This window comes from Kwoniella bestiolae, chromosome 5 (genome assembly GCF_000512585.2).
Source record: "Kwoniella bestiolae CBS 10118 chromosome 5, complete sequence".
NCBI classification, from domain to species: domain Eukaryota; kingdom Fungi; phylum Basidiomycota; class Tremellomycetes; order Tremellales; family Cryptococcaceae; genus Kwoniella; species Kwoniella bestiolae.
The window spans coordinates 37,131-53,186 of record NC_089245.1 but is presented as its reverse complement, the minus strand read 5'-3'; the positions used below and the strand labels follow the sequence as shown (position 1 = coordinate 53,186).

At 48.7% G+C, this 16,056-nt stretch overlaps 8 protein-coding genes across 8 annotated transcripts; 5 read left to right on the top strand and 3 right to left on the bottom strand.

The window, feature by feature from the left end:
- Nucleotides 1–21: 21 nt before the first annotated feature.
- Nucleotides 22–2,103, bottom strand: I302_106419 (uncharacterized protein; the record flags this gene model as incomplete). The annotated part of the gene is made up of 6 exons (XM_019192935.1): nt 22–120; nt 223–432; nt 492–1,455; nt 1,521–1,666; nt 1,746–1,848; nt 1,919–2,103. The coding sequence occupies 6 exons, from the start codon at nt 2,101–2,103 to the stop codon at nt 22–24; spliced, it is 1,707 nt and encodes a 568-aa protein (XP_019045932.1).
- An 819-nt stretch (nt 2,104–2,922) lies between these two features.
- On the bottom strand, nt 2,923–4,926 carry I302_106418 (uncharacterized protein; the record flags this gene model as incomplete). Its single annotated transcript, XM_019192936.1, has 10 exons — nt 2,923–3,157; nt 3,213–3,315; nt 3,378–3,546; nt 3,593–3,729; nt 3,789–3,884; nt 3,944–4,128; nt 4,182–4,284; nt 4,348–4,497; nt 4,559–4,733; nt 4,795–4,926. 10 exons carry the CDS (start codon nt 4,924–4,926, stop codon nt 2,923–2,925), a joined length of 1,485 nt encoding a protein of 494 aa, XP_019045933.1.
- Nucleotides 4,927–5,342: 416 nt separating this feature from the next.
- On the top strand, nt 5,343–6,244 carry I302_106417 (uncharacterized protein; the record flags this gene model as incomplete). The annotated part of the gene is made up of 3 exons (XM_019192937.1): nt 5,343–5,480; nt 5,543–5,694; nt 5,746–6,244. 3 exons carry the CDS (start codon nt 5,343–5,345, stop codon nt 6,242–6,244), a joined length of 789 nt encoding a protein of 262 aa, XP_019045934.1.
- A 315-nt stretch (nt 6,245–6,559) lies between these two features.
- I302_106416 (uncharacterized protein) lies at nt 6,560–7,779 on the top strand (the record flags this gene model as incomplete). The annotated part of the gene is made up of 6 exons (XM_019192938.1): nt 6,560–6,656; nt 6,721–6,932; nt 6,994–7,102; nt 7,153–7,289; nt 7,337–7,424; nt 7,478–7,779. 6 exons carry the CDS (start codon nt 6,560–6,562, stop codon nt 7,777–7,779), a joined length of 945 nt encoding a protein of 314 aa, XP_019045935.1.
- Nucleotides 7,780–8,336: 557 nt separating this feature from the next.
- Nucleotides 8,337–8,840, top strand: I302_106415 (uncharacterized protein; the record flags this gene model as incomplete). Its single annotated transcript, XM_019192939.1, has 2 exons — nt 8,337–8,451; nt 8,539–8,840. 2 exons carry the CDS (start codon nt 8,337–8,339, stop codon nt 8,838–8,840), a joined length of 417 nt encoding a protein of 138 aa, XP_019045936.1.
- A 273-nt stretch (nt 8,841–9,113) lies between these two features.
- Nucleotides 9,114–10,377, bottom strand: I302_106414 (uncharacterized protein; the record flags this gene model as incomplete). Its single annotated transcript, XM_019192940.1, has 5 exons — nt 9,114–9,231; nt 9,294–9,503; nt 9,574–9,674; nt 9,742–10,065; nt 10,141–10,377. 5 exons carry the CDS (start codon nt 10,375–10,377, stop codon nt 9,114–9,116), a joined length of 990 nt encoding a protein of 329 aa, XP_019045937.1.
- A 1,000-nt stretch (nt 10,378–11,377) lies between these two features.
- Nucleotides 11,378–13,209, top strand: I302_106413 (uncharacterized protein; the record flags this gene model as incomplete). The annotated part of the gene is made up of 8 exons (XM_019192941.1): nt 11,378–11,608; nt 11,688–11,769; nt 11,841–12,079; nt 12,160–12,322; nt 12,400–12,536; nt 12,593–12,951; nt 13,011–13,050; nt 13,114–13,209. The coding sequence occupies 8 exons, from the start codon at nt 11,378–11,380 to the stop codon at nt 13,207–13,209; spliced, it is 1,347 nt and encodes a 448-aa protein (XP_019045938.1).
- Nucleotides 13,210–13,747: 538 nt separating this feature from the next.
- I302_106412 (uncharacterized protein) lies at nt 13,748–15,794 on the top strand (the record flags this gene model as incomplete). The annotated part of the gene is made up of 8 exons (XM_019192942.1): nt 13,748–13,946; nt 14,009–14,174; nt 14,233–14,299; nt 14,361–14,525; nt 14,596–14,796; nt 14,874–15,045; nt 15,104–15,573; nt 15,639–15,794. The coding sequence occupies 8 exons, from the start codon at nt 13,748–13,750 to the stop codon at nt 15,792–15,794; spliced, it is 1,596 nt and encodes a 531-aa protein (XP_019045939.1).
- Between the last annotated feature and the right edge of the window lie 262 nt (nt 15,795–16,056).

Here is a 16,056-nt window from a genome sequence, read left to right as displayed (position 1 = left end):
TTCATTTCCTGACCAGGAGTTTCAGAGGCCATCCATCATTCTATATTTCTTCGATGGCAACTCGACGATGATTGCGATGCCGACTGACACGGTGTTGTAGACAGCAGTTTCCCAGCTTGACTATTGAGGTGGAGCGACGAGATGATCAGCTACGACAAAGAGGCTGCCGCAAAGCTTGCTAGACAGAAGGCAAGCGTGATGCAATAAAGGAACTCGACATACCTCTCCCTCGTCCCTGTTCGCCTCATGCTTGTACCATACCTCATTATTGTAGTACATCGGCGTGTTGATCCAGTAAATGGCTTCATCTTTCTTCACTCCTTTCTCGAGCAATGCTTTTCTGACTGAACGGGTGTTGGTGATCACCTCACCTTGGGTGGCGTAGAACGACCGGGAAGTCCACATATCGGATTGCTTGGTGGGGTCGTCCAGCTATGTATTGGTAAGATCGTTAGATCACCGTCTCGAAGTGCTTCGGAAGACATGCTCACCTTAAACTCTTCTTCTGCAGCTTCTTCTTGCCCTTGCTCAATCTTATCTCCATCGCTTCCGTCATTGTTTCCATCGATATCGGTGTTGTCCTGACCCTCTTCCTCATTATCAACGTCGACTTTACCATCAGCTCCATCCTTCGCATCCTCCTGTTCCTGCTCCTTCTCTTCGTTTTCGTCATCTTCAGGAGCCATATATACAGCTTCGAAATGCCAGGTCAACCCCATCTCTGAGATTGTCTGCAGTAAGATCTTGTCAGAACCTTTCAATTTCTTTGGGAGTTCTTCAATCAATCTTGCTTCTTCTTCCGAGGTGATGGTACGAGGAGGCTTTGGTTGGTGTTTTTTGAACCACGCATCCGTGTATGGTTCATCGCCTTCTGCTTCACTTGAAGCATCTTCGCCTTCTGAAGGCTCACCAACTCCACCTTTCTCTTCGGCACCACCATCATCGGCCGCGACTTCATCCTTCTCTTCACTCCAATTGTCGTAGTACCCATTCAAGCCAAACCCGACCATCCCACCTTCTTTGAGGATGTCCTCGCCATCGAGTATCTTCTTGATTCTCTCTTTGATAGCATCCTTACCTACTTCGTGATCAACTTCCACGGATTTCAGATACTCACTCTCATCGTTGACCCATATGTGATACTGCAAGAACAACATCGTCCCCTCTTTGATGGGGGAGATCGTAGCTCGAGCAGGAGGGTTGAAATAACAGTACTTGACATTCCATTGAGTGTCATCTTCGAGATTGGCAGAAGACCAGTCGACCGTGCTAGATAACATGATCCCTTCTTCTGTGTTTTCAGGCTTGGACATCACCAGCTCTCCACCTGAGTATTTGGTAGGAAGGGAGATCAACAGAGTACCTGCTCTCTCGCTGATGTCGGTGGACATGTAGTACTTGATGTTGTTGGATGGATTGATGTACGAGCATTCTTCTGCATACTCTGTTGATTTGCTTTGGCAAGGTCGAAAAATTCAGTATTGACCTTGCCCTGAGGTGGAAAGAAAGCTTGTACTCACTCATTGGGCAAGACCATTGATTCTCCGACGCCCAGAACAAACAACCCTTTTAGACGATACTCGATGGGTGAAGAGTATTGGCCGGAGATACGATTGAGAACCCATGATGGGACGTGAGGTAGTCCAGTGAGGCCGAACTTATCAGCCTGTGATGGAGGGTCAGTCGAGCGTCTCCTTGTAGTCTTGATGAGAGCGGAGAAGGAGTGTATAGCGTTGTCGACTCACACCTAGCACTCGGCCGCCCCCCGGTTCACCATCAACGACATAGTCTTCTCCAGCGTTGTGGATCCCCTTTGCATCTGCATCTGACAATGGGAATGATCGCAATCTTTAACAAAAATCAGCTATGACGAGCATTCGCATTCGGATTGTGAGTTTGGTAAACCCAGTTGACTCACTTCAATTGCCCATCCTCTTTCGTGAAAAGCTTCAGCAGTCCCTTATCCTCATCCCTCAAAGGGATTGTACCAGCAAATGCGAAGACATTGACATCATCTAGAGCGCTGATAGTTGATCTGAGAAGTTCGAACAGGGGGATTTCGTCATTTGTAAGATCTCGACGGATCTGTTTGTTCTCTGACATTATGACGAAGAGTGTGTGTATGTGAGCTTTTACGCGTACTTGCAACGGGATTTGGAAAGAACACCAGGCCACTTGCTTTTGAAGCTCACCTTCATATACCAAAGAGTCAAAATGGAATCTACAATGTGAAAGGCAACCAACCCGTCGAAAAGGATCTTGCGCCCTGCAACGCCCGACGCCCTTGAATGATCAAGTGATTGTACAGTATGATGCCAAGCAAGGTAGTCGACGTTCACTGCCCTAAACGCAAAGTTTCCCGATTTCAAATGTGAGGGTGTATGTGTGTGATTAATTTGAAGGAAGATGCGTTTGATCGGAATAAAAGGTTACTGAGAGGTTTTTCGTTTTTATTCGGTTGCTATTCGTGACCGCAAAGGCCTGATGGGATTTTCCATGGGAAACGGACCAATTGCTCAGTAGCTTCACGTACGTACTTCGAGCCTCTGGTGTATGCATATCCCTGGCTCTTTCCTTGTTCAACTTTGCTTCAGATCGCGTATTGTTCATGTAGAAATACTTGTTACGAGTTCGTCACTGACGACCTGCTGCTACAGTGTTGGACTGCGTTGACGAGCTCTGCTTGGATCGCAATTGACCACGAAAACCTGGCAAGCGCATCAAGTTTCAAACCCCCGCCGCGTTGACTGACAGCTCGTGCGTGTTGACGGGTCAAAGCCAAAGGAAACCCATCATGTTGCACACAACTCATGGTATGCATTCTTCCGAAGATGGTTTATCATATATCGCCGCTTTCGAACTCTCAGAAATACGTCTCTCGCCTAATTCGCCAATGGGCCTATTGAATGCCGAATCAACCAATCATTTCATGTATCGGAAGCCAGGGGCATCATCTGCGTAGGTAGCTGTATCTGGGGTAAAGTCGGGTGCCGGAGGTCCACCTTCTCTGTCGTCTCGCTTTTTGTTCTCTCTCCAGATCATGAATTGGTAAAGCCCAGTGAACCCAGCCCCCGCACAAGACAAGGCTAAGATGACAGCAGAACCCATGGAGTATTTTGGACCATCTGTGGAAGGGAAAAGATAACCGGATCCGACCCTGCGAAACGGTTGTCAAAATGAGAAGGGTCGTACAATAGGTTAGAGGCACTCACGCGACTGCTTGGGCCAATGAGACAGCTCCTGGTACGGCAACAGCACGACGAGACTCGTTACCAGCATTGTTAGCTTGCCATGTCACGATGAGAGGTGTACAGACTATGAGCCCATGCCGTCAGCATACCCAGACAGGAGAGATTCTGCGAAATCCTGGCACTCACTGTAGTGTCCGACTTCGGCCAGTACAAGGGCAGCAAAACGAGCCTTATGGGCGGATGCAGGTACACCAAGCCAAATGGCGAACGCGACGATCTCCAAAGCCCACCCGACCTGGGTCCACGTTCCCCTGTCCCTCATTCTGTCGGAGAAGTAAGCGCAGATGACCATAGACTGTTTAACACGTCAGCCAGGTAGATACGGCTCCTTCTCCACTTACGACAGCAGCAGCGCCATAAGGAGCGAGGGTGGCGATTTGGGCAGTAGCGCCCGTGAAGCCGTTTTCGGCGGTGAAGGTAGGTAAATACGCGGAGAGCGCTGCCCCAGTGATTTGTTGGCACATGTTCGACAAGGCAGCTGTAGGACGCATGAAAGTCAGCCAATGACATACCAAAAAGATCATCGGGCAGGCTTACGTAGCACCTGTTGCCATCGGTAAGCACAGGCTAAGGCATGCTTCCAATTGATTTTGTGACTTTCAGCTGCATAATCGAGAGATCGCTCGTACATCACTGCGAAAACGTGATTAACGCCCAGCCTTTGTCCCACAAGATAGCCTGTGAGCACTTACAGTAATCCTTTTCTTCCTTAGAAAGTATTCGCCATGTTGGGATCCCTTCGGGCAGCCAGTAAAGCGCAAAGGCACCAACGACCAAGGTGGCGCCTCCTTCAATCAAAAACAAGATTCGCCATGATTCGAGATGCTTTGAATGGATGTGAGCGACACCATACGCGATGATGCCGTTGAAAAAACCACTGAACTATCATCAGTATTCGAGAGTCCCAGCATATAGAAGAGAACAAGTCACCCCATTGGAGCCATCGCTAGCCAGATAGCCACACGCGTGCCAAGCCTTCGTCGAGTGTAGAATCTTGACAGATAAACTTGAATCAAGGGGACAAATGCAGCCTCTGCGTCAAGCGATGACCGGTCATTGAGGACCTCAGGGTGAGACGAACAGAAGTCTTGCTCACCTCCAAGACCAATGAGGAAACGACATGCATAGGCTCCGGAGAAGTTTTGTACAGCAGAAAAGCAGGTAGCCGCTATACCCCAGAAGCAAGCGGCACAGGCAAGGAGTTTTCCCATCCGTGTTTTTTTACCGAGAAGAGCGAAAGGTACCACTGCGAGCCGGCAAGTAAGTCACGAGACGTCGATTGTGGATCTCGCTTTATCCTGACTCACTGAAAGGTGAATAACTGATATAGTAAAGGGAGTTCAAGAAGGCATACTTCTTGCCGTGAGGGTCGCCACCTATGTCCTTCACCAATCCAAGAGATTTGGCGTTTCCGAGATTGGACTTGTCCAATGAAGAGCAAAGATAGATCAGTGTCAGAATCGGTAAGATGGCATAATCGACCTGTGTGTGAAAAGAAGTCAGTCGCCGGGGCCCACACATCCCGAGTAAGATCACTGCTCACCTTCCGAATGGCGCGTTTGATCAATGCAGGATCGTACTGCACGACTTGGGGGTCTTCAGGATCCTGTTCGTACTTGTTTTCCTCCATCATGACAGAGGGTTTCTCGGATATAGTGATCGGGTTGGCTTCCATTATGCGGTGGGTCAGTCCTTCAAGTTTTCAAGCAGTTTTCTACTTAACAACTCGATGTTCGTCGGTGCAGAAGAAGAGATCCTACCGCAAAACTTCCTGTGGCCTTTATATCTTGAATTTTACCAAGCTGGGGTCACATGGGGTTTACGGGGCAAAGAAGTTTAGTCGCGAGCGGCATCTAGACTTTTAAACCCTGACCACGAGCGGCATTCGGAAAGAATGTACGGGGCCGAGGCAGATCGGTGTTGGACCCCGTCGTTGGATGCCGCGATTAGCTGATCGGTTACTTCCTTCCTCAAGCCGTAATTGATGGACATAAAGATATATTGCTTGTTGTTCATATTGAACAGAAGACGAATACATGCATTGTCGCTTTGAGTTGTAGAATCAAGAGAAAGATCGTTCTAGCAATAACAATGAACAGTATTACAGGAACTCAAATACCGAGGCATCGCCTTCGAAATGGACTGGAGGCTCAAAAGCCAATGTTTGGGTGCTTCTCTTCATTGGCGTCTGCATGGACCGCGCGGATAATAGCGTCTTGTGGATGGGATGTGAGTTCACAGCCAGAGATCATCGTGGGAGACGAGACGTGAGCTGATGACCTCCCTTGCAGTATGTGATAGTGGATTGTGAGCACGGAAATCACGACGATGGGGACATGCATGATTGCGTGAACGCCATCGCTGCCGAGGGCGTCTCACCGATTGTCAGAATAAGGGCACAGGATTCTGGATTGATCAAACGAGCTTTAGACACGGGTGCCCAGTAAGTCTGAGTGCTTTATGAGAGCTGCAAGGAAGCTGACAAAACTTGTAGCGGTCTCATGGTACCCATGGTCAACACCCCTGAACAAGCAGCTCAGATAGTCTCATGGTCAAAGTTCCCACCGATGGGTGTCCGTGGTCAAGGTTCATCCTTCTGTGCGATGGCTTCTGGTATAACGACGACCGAATACGTGAAGGTGGCCAATAGTACCATCCTCACCCTGGTTCAGATCGAAACCCCAGAGGCAATAGCCAACGTAGATGCTATCGCTGCCGTTCCCGGCGTTGACGGGCTGTTCGTTGGTCCGAATGACCTCGCACTGTCACTCCTAGGATATGTTCCTGCCAAATGGACAGAACCAGAGTTCGTTGCGGCTTTGGAAGCGGTTAAGGAAGCTGGTAGGAAGCATAACAAGCACATCGGGATCTTGGCTAAGAACGGACAACACGCGAGAGAGCTGAAGAACGAGTGGGGCATAGTCGGCTTGGGCTCAGATTGCAAAGCGTTGTCGACGGCAATGAAAGCTACTCTAGACACTATCAAACAGTGAGATACAACCTAGCATGAATTCATCGATACTGTATGCACAGAGAGTCCGCACGTGCAAGTTAAAGGTCGATGCCGAACTGTCGGCATTTGTCTTCGGGCACAACGTAAATAAGGTCCAAACCAAACATGCACATGGGATATAGATTCCGTCCGCGTCATCACCTGCGGTTTCCAACACCGCTCCAGGAAGACGACTGTTCATTATACTTTGTAATTGGCTTTCACCTTCAGCACGAAGAAATGGGTTGAACTTTATGGGACCATCGATATGTGAGCAGGATGTTCCAGGAACACTGAGGACAATCACTTTTGCACAATGAACTTTTGGTCACCTCCCGAGACGATCATCGCGAATGCCCTGTGTACGGTTCCTGCAGATCTGCATGCGCAGAAGGACACAGACTGGATATCAGGTGAGCTGAAAAGGCGCGTCGGACGAGGACACTACGCTCAGATGAAGCTCATGCAATGTGCCAGGCGCCGGCATTCGCCCACCAATCTTCTTGGAAGGTCCGACAACCGATACCAATGGCAACCTCTTCGTCGTAGATGTACCGTACGGGCGCATTTTGAAGTACACCCTTACTAGTGAATCATGGTCCGTCATAGCCGATTGGAACGGGGAACCGAATGGGCTGGCAGTAAGGGACGATGGCATGGTCGTTGTTGCGGATTACAAGGAGGGTGTTGTAAGTAAATTCACATTTACGATCTCAATCCATTCTGTTCATGGAGTAATGTATGTTATAGCTCTTGTGTGATCCTCTCACCGGAAACATTATTCCTCTGCTATTGAGACGAAACCTGGAGAGGTTCAAAGGGGTCAACGATCTCGTAGTCTCGTCGCAAGGCGAACTTTGTGAGTGCTCTGGCAATGTGCCCCAAGTATGCGGCTGAATCTTTGGGCAGACTTCACGGATCAAGGACAGACAGGCATGACCGACCAAACAGGAAAGGTATATCGCCTTCATCCCAACGGCAAACTGGATTGTCTGATTGAGAATGGCGCGAGCCCCAATGGACTTGTGCTCACACCCGATGAAAAAGTGAGTAGATGCATACTTCTTTCAGAAAGCTGACGATGTGTGTTCAGTGCTTGTACGTCGCCATGACAAGGGAGAACAGTGTCTGGAGGTGTCCTCTGCATCAAGATGGTGGGACCTCCAAAGTGTCCAAATTCTGTGGGTGCTCTTTGCTAAAGCGTCGCTTCATCGTTGAACGATTACCTTTCCAGTCCAATCTTTCGGTATCGCAGGACCAGATGGGCTCACGGTCGATATCGAAGGCAACCTGTTCATCTGTCATCCCACTTTGGTCTGCATCTTTGTGGTCGATAAGCATGGTCTGCCTGTAGCTAGGATTATACCCCCGGAAGGTCATGGGACCAGTGTGACCAACTGCATCTTCGGCAGCACGGCCTCGGACAGGAGGCGGCTTTATTTCACGGACTCTACGGTGGGGAGGATCTGCTACGTTGACTGGAAGCATGAAGGCGCTACGCCTCTAAGACGAACAAAGACTGAGTCGATGATATGAGAGACGGAGTGGAGCCTAACGCATAGGATAACATGGCGATATCTATTTGATTTTGAAGTGCGCGACCGACATATCCTCTTAGTTTTTTTTGTACACGTTGCTCTACATCCGCTTTACTGTTCCATTCATCAATACGAGCATGCGAGCACAGTGCACACAAAGTCATTACTATAGCTATGTGACTGAAGAGGTGATGCTATAGTGATCCGGGCAATTCGATATCGTAAGACATCCGCCGAGCTACGACATGGTTACAGTGGAGCGATATCGTCACAAGATTGATTTTCGTACGATACTGAGACTATCGTTTCTTGATGACGAACATTGGGGGTCGATTCTCAAGTAGCCCAGACTATTGAGCCGACTCCTGCAGGACTCAAAACTAGAAATTAGACGAGTTTGCCGAAGGGAACTGGGAACTGTCAAGTACTGCTAGTATACCTCGCGACAATATCATATATATATCGCCCTTGGGAGAGTAAGACGCCTTTAGCAGTCCTCATCAATCCTGGTACAAACATCAACATCACGCTCATCCCAAACTTCAGCTCCCATAGATGTCCAAATCACCATCGTATCACAGCTACCCAGGGATAGGTGAATGGGGCAAAGACAACCTCCATTATAGTCAGGCCGTTCGGCTTGGTGATGTCATTCAGACGTCTGGACAAGGTAGGTGATTGATGCTGGTTGAGTTCAAGTATACGTGTCTCATCTTGGGAGACCATCTGGACTGATATGCGATTCATTGTTTCTCAGGAGGATGGAATCCCACGAAGACCGATGTCATCATCCCCTCAAGTTTGGCAGAAGAGGTCGACCGGGCATTCGAAAATCTTCACTTGGCTTTGACCACGGCTGGTGGCAAGGGATTTTCCCAAGTGTACAGATTGAGATCTTACCATATGGACCTGGACGAAGCAGCACAGGAAGCGATGGTCAGAAACATGCGTAAATGGATGCCAGATCATCAACCCATATACACACAAATAGGTGTGGATAAATTAGCTGTACCAGGTATGAGGGTCGAGATCGAAGCTTGGGCTTTCGTAGGCAAATAATTGTTACGCATGATGCATGGCGAGTTGGAGGTTTGTACGAGATGAGCGTGCAGAGGCAAAAGAACAACGTTGTTGTTGTGTTCTCTGGGCAATTGACCGTGATGAGCACATCGAGACGATTTAGGTTATTTGCATCCGGCCATTAAGAATTAAATGTCACGATGCAACCAATAATCTGTATAATTGATCTTAAATCGTGCATGCGACAACTAGTCCAACCGATATGCATAACTGAGTAAGGGCTTGGTATTACTGCCTGACATCAGCAACATCTCAGATAGCAAGGACCTCCGAACCTTGTTGACGATCGTAGAACAGATCATCTCCTTGAGGTACGTCTTTGGGATCATACCCGAGAGTGAGCAACGGGTGAAGCCAATTGACATATCCCCTGTACGACAGTACATCAGCTGCGCTGTCGGACTTTAATAATACAGACCTAGTCAAACTCACATATAGGGTACTGCCAAATCCCAACCGAGAATCTTTTGAGCTGCGAGGGGGAGCTTCTTGATTTCCTCTATGTCGTGTTGCAAATACTGGTTCTCTTCTTGTTTCAAATATCCCACTTTGTAACCGGTCACGCACATCGTTCGGACCGAGTCGGGTTCATCGACTTTGGTGGTGTTTGATCCTCCAGCATGATATGTGGATCCGAAGATGCTGTGGATCAGGCCATCTGCTTAGCTCTAACTGCTTGGAGGACAGCGCACCAGTCATATGAAACACTTACACGATGCAGTCACCAGCTTCCATTTCTACAGTCAGACAGTCTTCATACGCAGGCGGAGGAATATCGTCACCCTTGAGGTGGGATTCGGGAATAACAAGTGTCTATAAGCGGCAAGCACCATGAGCTTTGTGTGTTATTCGTTGTTGAAGAATGTGACTTGAGACTTACACCACCGTTTGCAGTAGTGACTTTAGACAAAGCGAGAAGAGTGACGATCGAGTGCTCCCTCCTTGGGGTCCAGTCTGAGGCTGCAACCACCTTCTGGTGGAACAAGGCATCGTCACGGTGGAGATCTTGCCTGTCACCTCCAGGGTGAATCTCCAACAAGCCTGACAGGTTGATTTCAGGCTTACAGGTCGACCATTGGCCAGGTTGGGAGATAGTGGTCTTGGTTCGTCTGGTCAACGCAAAGTCCGCTAATCCCCCCAGCACGGGATTGAGTAACACCTTGTCTACCCATGTTCGGGATTTTGTTGCCAAACCAGGGATTTTCTGTACGGTGATAGGGAACGACATCAGTATCTTTGACCTGTATATACAGCAAGCAGGATCGACTTCATCACTTACCTTCGTAGTTGCGGGAAAGAATGAACCTTCCCATTGTCCTCCGGCGCCCGAATGTCCCAAAGCATCCAAGTGAGGTTTAAAATCGGACATCATGTTGCTGATGTCTTCGGGTTTGATGAGACCTTTGAGAACGATAGCCCCGGTCTTTTTCAGCAACCCTTGCATCTCTTCTGGCGGAGCAGAAGCATCGATGACAAGGTCATTGAGGGTGTATTTGGTTGCCCAAGGGGAAGTCATGGTGGCGATCAGAGCGTGAAGATACAATTAAGCTGAGAAGATAAGATACTGTGTATGATTGTTTGATGATCAAAGACGACATTCGGACGTTGGTTGCATAGATGCTGATTATATATACCGCCATACGTGGTATGCTGAGCCAGCAGTATTGTCATCGTATATCTGTTTCGTGAATCCGAAGTAGACGAAGGATTGATTTCGCCCATAGATATCGTGTGAAGATAAGTTAGCCGGATTTGACGAAGGGTTATGTGTATACCCTGGTCACACGTGGCTTTCATGGCTTACGCCCTGAACGGGGCTTCTGAAGCTCTGGCCGATATTGCATTTGCAGACATCGCACCTCATGCTCTATTAATATGCAGTAGTTTGACAATACTCATCTCTTTGTCCAATAGTTCCCAATTAGTATATTCTACATTTTCTGCGACTCCTATGGTTCCGAGCGACCGAATCATTTCATCACCAGCCTAAAGTCATCATTGGAAGGGTTCACATGTCCATCTTCCGCTCGCCGCAAATCACTGATCTGATCGATGTCAGAATCAACCTCTCTCGCCGTCATCCAGCCGCGTCCCACCATTGTATCCTTACAGGTCAACGGTAGCGACCACATCACGGTGTCTGTCGAATGCCCCAGCTGCTCGAGCACACCTCTCAGCGAGAAAGATCTGGCAACATTAGCGGACTTGATCACCTCGAGACTTAATCAATATAGGTTCAAGCCAGCTGCAAACAAAGAATTGCTTAGGAAAGGAGGAAAGCATGCCCCTCGGGCGAAAACAGGCTGCGCCACCTGCAAGGAGAGGAAGGTGAAATGCGATGAGAGACAGGTCAGCAACTTTTCCTTCTGCACTCGCTCTCAATCACAGCACTCCCCTACCATTCGCAAGCCTAATACGAGATGAAATAGCCCATATGTGGCAACTGTCGCAAAGATCCCAGCCGGAAGTGTGTGTACGAGGTGAAATTTAGAACGATCAAGCCTAGGCATCCTCCTATGACTGCGCCTTTGACGCATGTCCACACCCATTTCAATCCACGGCAAGAAGAGTCTAATATACCAGCGAGAAATAATTCTACTTCAGCCATAACACCACTCCACGCTGTCGTAGCCCCGACCAGCAATATCTCTTCGTTGGATGCTTCCACTCACGGAGGGCAGCTGACAGAGGCTAATACCGCCTCGTTGTTCTTTCACGGTATCTCTTTCATCTCGAGTCCCACCTTGGTGAGTGCTGTGCCCATGTATTCTACACCTTCATTCGTGATGCGAATCAATAGCCCTGACGCCGCTTGCTTTATGGCAGATCAATATAAGATCCAGGCAAACCCCAGCAAGGACAGAACGGATTTTGGTACTTCTATGGGAAGCTTTCTTGCTCGCAAAAGGTACGTCCATTACTGTTTCTTTGTTCGCTCATACTTTTTCTATGATAGCTGAGACGAGCTTGCACTTCCAGCTGACCAGGAAAGGGTCTCACATGCCTTGGTCGAAGCCACCTGTGCTATTGGAGCGGTCAAGCTCGCCTTTTCCGAAGCAAAAAATGGTGCCGCGTCGCCTAAACATTGCCTAGAACGCTCCAAAATGATTATGAACTCGGTATTTCAACTAGTCAACAAAGAGAGCGCTGGTCCGATCCACGATTCTGAACGACAGGAAAAAGTTTTGGCCTTGACCCAATTGATGATGCTTCGAGATGTGAGTGACTCCTCGATCCTCCACTATTCCATCTAGTCTCCCAACTCAAGAGAACACCGCTTAGTGTACCATCTTACCAGGCCTATGTTGGTGATCCCGACTGGCTGAACACGTATCGATTTTGCGCAAAATATGTCGCCGAACAAGGTGGACCAGCGAATATCATACATGCCGCTCAGATGTCTTCAAGTAGACCCCATATAGAAAGGTTCCTGGCGTACTTGACTGTGTACGAGACTTTGGGTGAGTCTGCGTTTATCCGGACCATCAATACCAGTACTTGGATTGCGTCTGTCGCTCACAGTCTGTCCCTCACGCAGGCGCATTCAGTACCAAGGAAGCACCAGTGCTGTTAAGCTGTCCAAACTCGTTGTGGCTGGAAGACCTACCTTGCGCTCAAGAGATCATGCATGCAGACTTCGGGTTCAGCTTACCGACGCTGTTCCTCATCGCCAACGTGAGTCAGCGAATCAACTTCGTGTATCAACGCTAAGCTCTCCGACCTGAACTCAGTTGGCAGGCATAGTAGCATCGGGAGAAACATCGGATTGTCTTGAATCGCAATCATTGTTTACCAGCTTAGACACAACCCACCTGGCAACGATATCTTCTACACCATCCCCAGTCAGAATACAGTTCGGGGATCTGCTCATGCGACATTCTTTGATATGTCACCTGTTGTTGGTGGTTTATTCGTTCCACAGATCTCATGCGAGAATACAACAAGCGGGTTCAGCGATCCTTGAACTTCTGGTCGAAGTTACCATCTGGACGGGGTCTATGATCAACCTATTACACCCGTTACTGATGGCTGGCGAAGTGATACCGAAGGAACAGAGGCACATTCTGGAACTTATACTGGGGACTGCGAGGTAAGTGGTCTGCGGATCCGGTCTACATGACAGCCTCAAGCTGATCGATTGGTGGTCAGAGAGAAAGCCGATACAGCCGACGTGGATGCAATACATGCGGTGAGTACCCTGCACTGCTTCGCTGTGCCGTATACGTGAATGCTCATAAAGACACTTGGATAGGTGATTAAGGAATGTTGGCATAGAAGGGACAACGGTACAGGGGAGGAAACTGTATTCGATGTCATAGGCTGCGCACCCCCAACCAATATTTTGTAGTATTTGGTGTTGTTATATTAGGTGCTGAGCGATATCGTTGTATTGAGATGTCATGTAACATTGATGTCGGTTCTATGGGTGTACTGCTTAGGGTATAATGCGGGTACAGTATCTTCAAAAAAAGCGGAAGCATTCATCGTGCAGGTCGTAATTATCAGGATGCAGGCAGACCACATCGGTCAGTCAGATTGACCCATTCGCTTGGGCTTTCAAGACCCCTGCGCTCGGAAGCGGGAACACGCTGTATCTTATGCATCAAAGCCTATACAAATCCCTTTTTTCTATTGGTCCCAGCCATTTTTTCACGTTGAAGATAAGGATTTTATCGTAATGAAAAACCCTTCGGCAAATTCGGCTGTGATAATGCTTGTGGCAACGAGCAACCATCGTTTGTATCCCATTAATGTCAAGACAGATGCGTGCATGTCTATATATAAGTAATGGATCACGCCTTGCTCGGGTCACAGAGCTCTCTCTCGTGCAAAACAAGAATCCCAATATCACACTGCTTGTTTCTCTTCGCTCCTTTCAAATCAACATGTCGAACGCATCGTCGCCCAAAGCGTTGACGCCTGCTGGCAAAATGCCGGCGGCCAACATCGAAGTCCTCGAGACAGGACAAGCTTCCCCCCTTCGGGGTGAGGACATTGGAGACAATGTCTTACATGACTTAGGATATGACTCTCAATTGAATCGTACTCGAAGCTTTAGTCATATATTCAGTATGACGGTCACTTGTGGGTACTATCCATGTCGTTTCTGGCTGTTCAAACAGCTGATGCCCGTATCCTCCGTGAAGGTCTCGCCGTCCCATACGGAATGGGTGCAGCTCTGTACACCAGTATCATTGGAGGGGGACCGGCCACCATAATCTGGGGTTCAGTCTTCGTTTGTTTCGTTTACTGGATGCAAGCATATTCACTCGGAGAATTGGCCGCGAGATTTCCTACTGCAGCCGGACCATAGTGAGTTGTACTATTAGCCAATGAACAATCAACCGCTAAAGCGCTCCTTGCTGCTCAGTTACTGGACCTATCAAACCGCGTCCTCCAGGACAAGGGTGTTCCTATCGTATCTGACGGGATGGATAGTGAGTATAGTGTTCTTCTTTGTCGTCGCTATTTACCTCACTGATCAACATCCATGGTCAGATCCTAATCGGAGTCATCATTGTATCTCTTTCAGTCGCCTTTGGTTTATCGCAACACATCGTGGCGACAGTAAACATCACTCATCCAGACTATGTCGCCCCTCAGTGGGTCTACATCCTCATATGTTATGCGTTGCTATTGGTAGCTTCAAGTCTGGTCATATTCGTACGTCTTGCGACCGTTTTACAAACGGTGCCGACAGCTCACAAGATCCTATCGTTGTCCTCGCTGTCAGAGACCGGATTTGCTCCCCACTCTCGACAAGATCAACTTCGTCTGGACTTGGACCTACCAGGTTGTGTACATTGTAGTCCTATTGGCGACCGCCAAGGCAGGTAGAAGAAGCGCCAAATTTGCTTTTACTCACTACGACTCCTCCTATTCTGGTTGGGGTTCAGGTTGGACTTTCTTCATTGGGCTATTACCCTCGGCTTTTGTGAGTGACCACGTCTACTACACGTCTTACTTCAATAGCCGCGTCCATGATCTGACCTGGTGTTTGTATACCACTAGGCCAATTGCTCGATTGGTTTGGTGACCTCGATGGCGGAGGAAGTCAAAGACCCTGCTCGGAACATACCTCGTGCCATGACTTGGACGATGCCCTGCTCATTGATACTATCATGGGCGTACGCGTTACCACTGACTTTCACTCTGCCGGATATGGACGTTCTGCTAGAAGCTCGTGAGTGTTGTAAAGAGAGTACAGAAATGAGCAAAGCTGATACGCCCGGGGAGTGCAGCCGGAGGTGTAGTCTTGCCCTACGCCTTCAAGCTGATCGTTGGCAACGATGCCGGCGCTGTCGTCATGACTATTGGAATTATGGGAATCGGATTCTTCTGCCTGATAGCGATCAATACCACCGCTTCTCGAATGCTCTGGTCTTTCTCGAGAGATCATGCGGTTCCCGGATCAGTTCTATGGTCCCAGACAACCTCCAAGGGTAACATACCTCTCGCCATATGCCTGAGTGTTCTGCTGCAAGCCCTCCTGTGCTTGATCGATCTGGGATCGACCCTCGCTTTCAATTCGTTCGTGTCCGCCGCCATCTTAGCCTTCAATATTGGCTATGCCGTTCCGGTCTTGTCTAATCTTTCCTCCCACCGACATGCGATCAAGAACATCCAGTTCTCCTGGTCGGCGCAGATCGGACGATACTGCAATGTGGGAATGCTGCTTTGGACTTGCCTCGCCGCCGTGCTATTCAGTATGGTGAGTAGTAATGGAAAGCTTGGTTATTATCGTCTCATGTGTCCAACTTACCACGTTCGTGACAGCCTGTCGGACTTCCAGTAACCGCTCAGTCGATGAACTACGCTGCCGTTGTCTTGTCCGGTTTTGTCGCAATTACTGTGGTATGGTACGGGGTCTACGCTAGAAAGGTGTACCGAGGCCCCCCTCACGTAGCTAGTCAGGTGGAGCACGAGATGTAGATCCATGTCCCAGTTGATGACTATCCGATGTAAAGCCGTACCTAATAGAATACTCCGACGAATTCATGTGGATCCGCTGGTCATCCTTAATCTGTTAACAAAGTCGTTAACAGAACCAAATATCTCGTTGCCGGAGGTAGCCGACGTGACATACTGGGTTAAATAGATTACTGGTACTTGCCTCAGGTGTATCGTTTGGTGAGTTGGAAGTAAACCTAAAGAAGTTCCGGGATTATAGGACGATGTACAGCTCAGTTAGTTT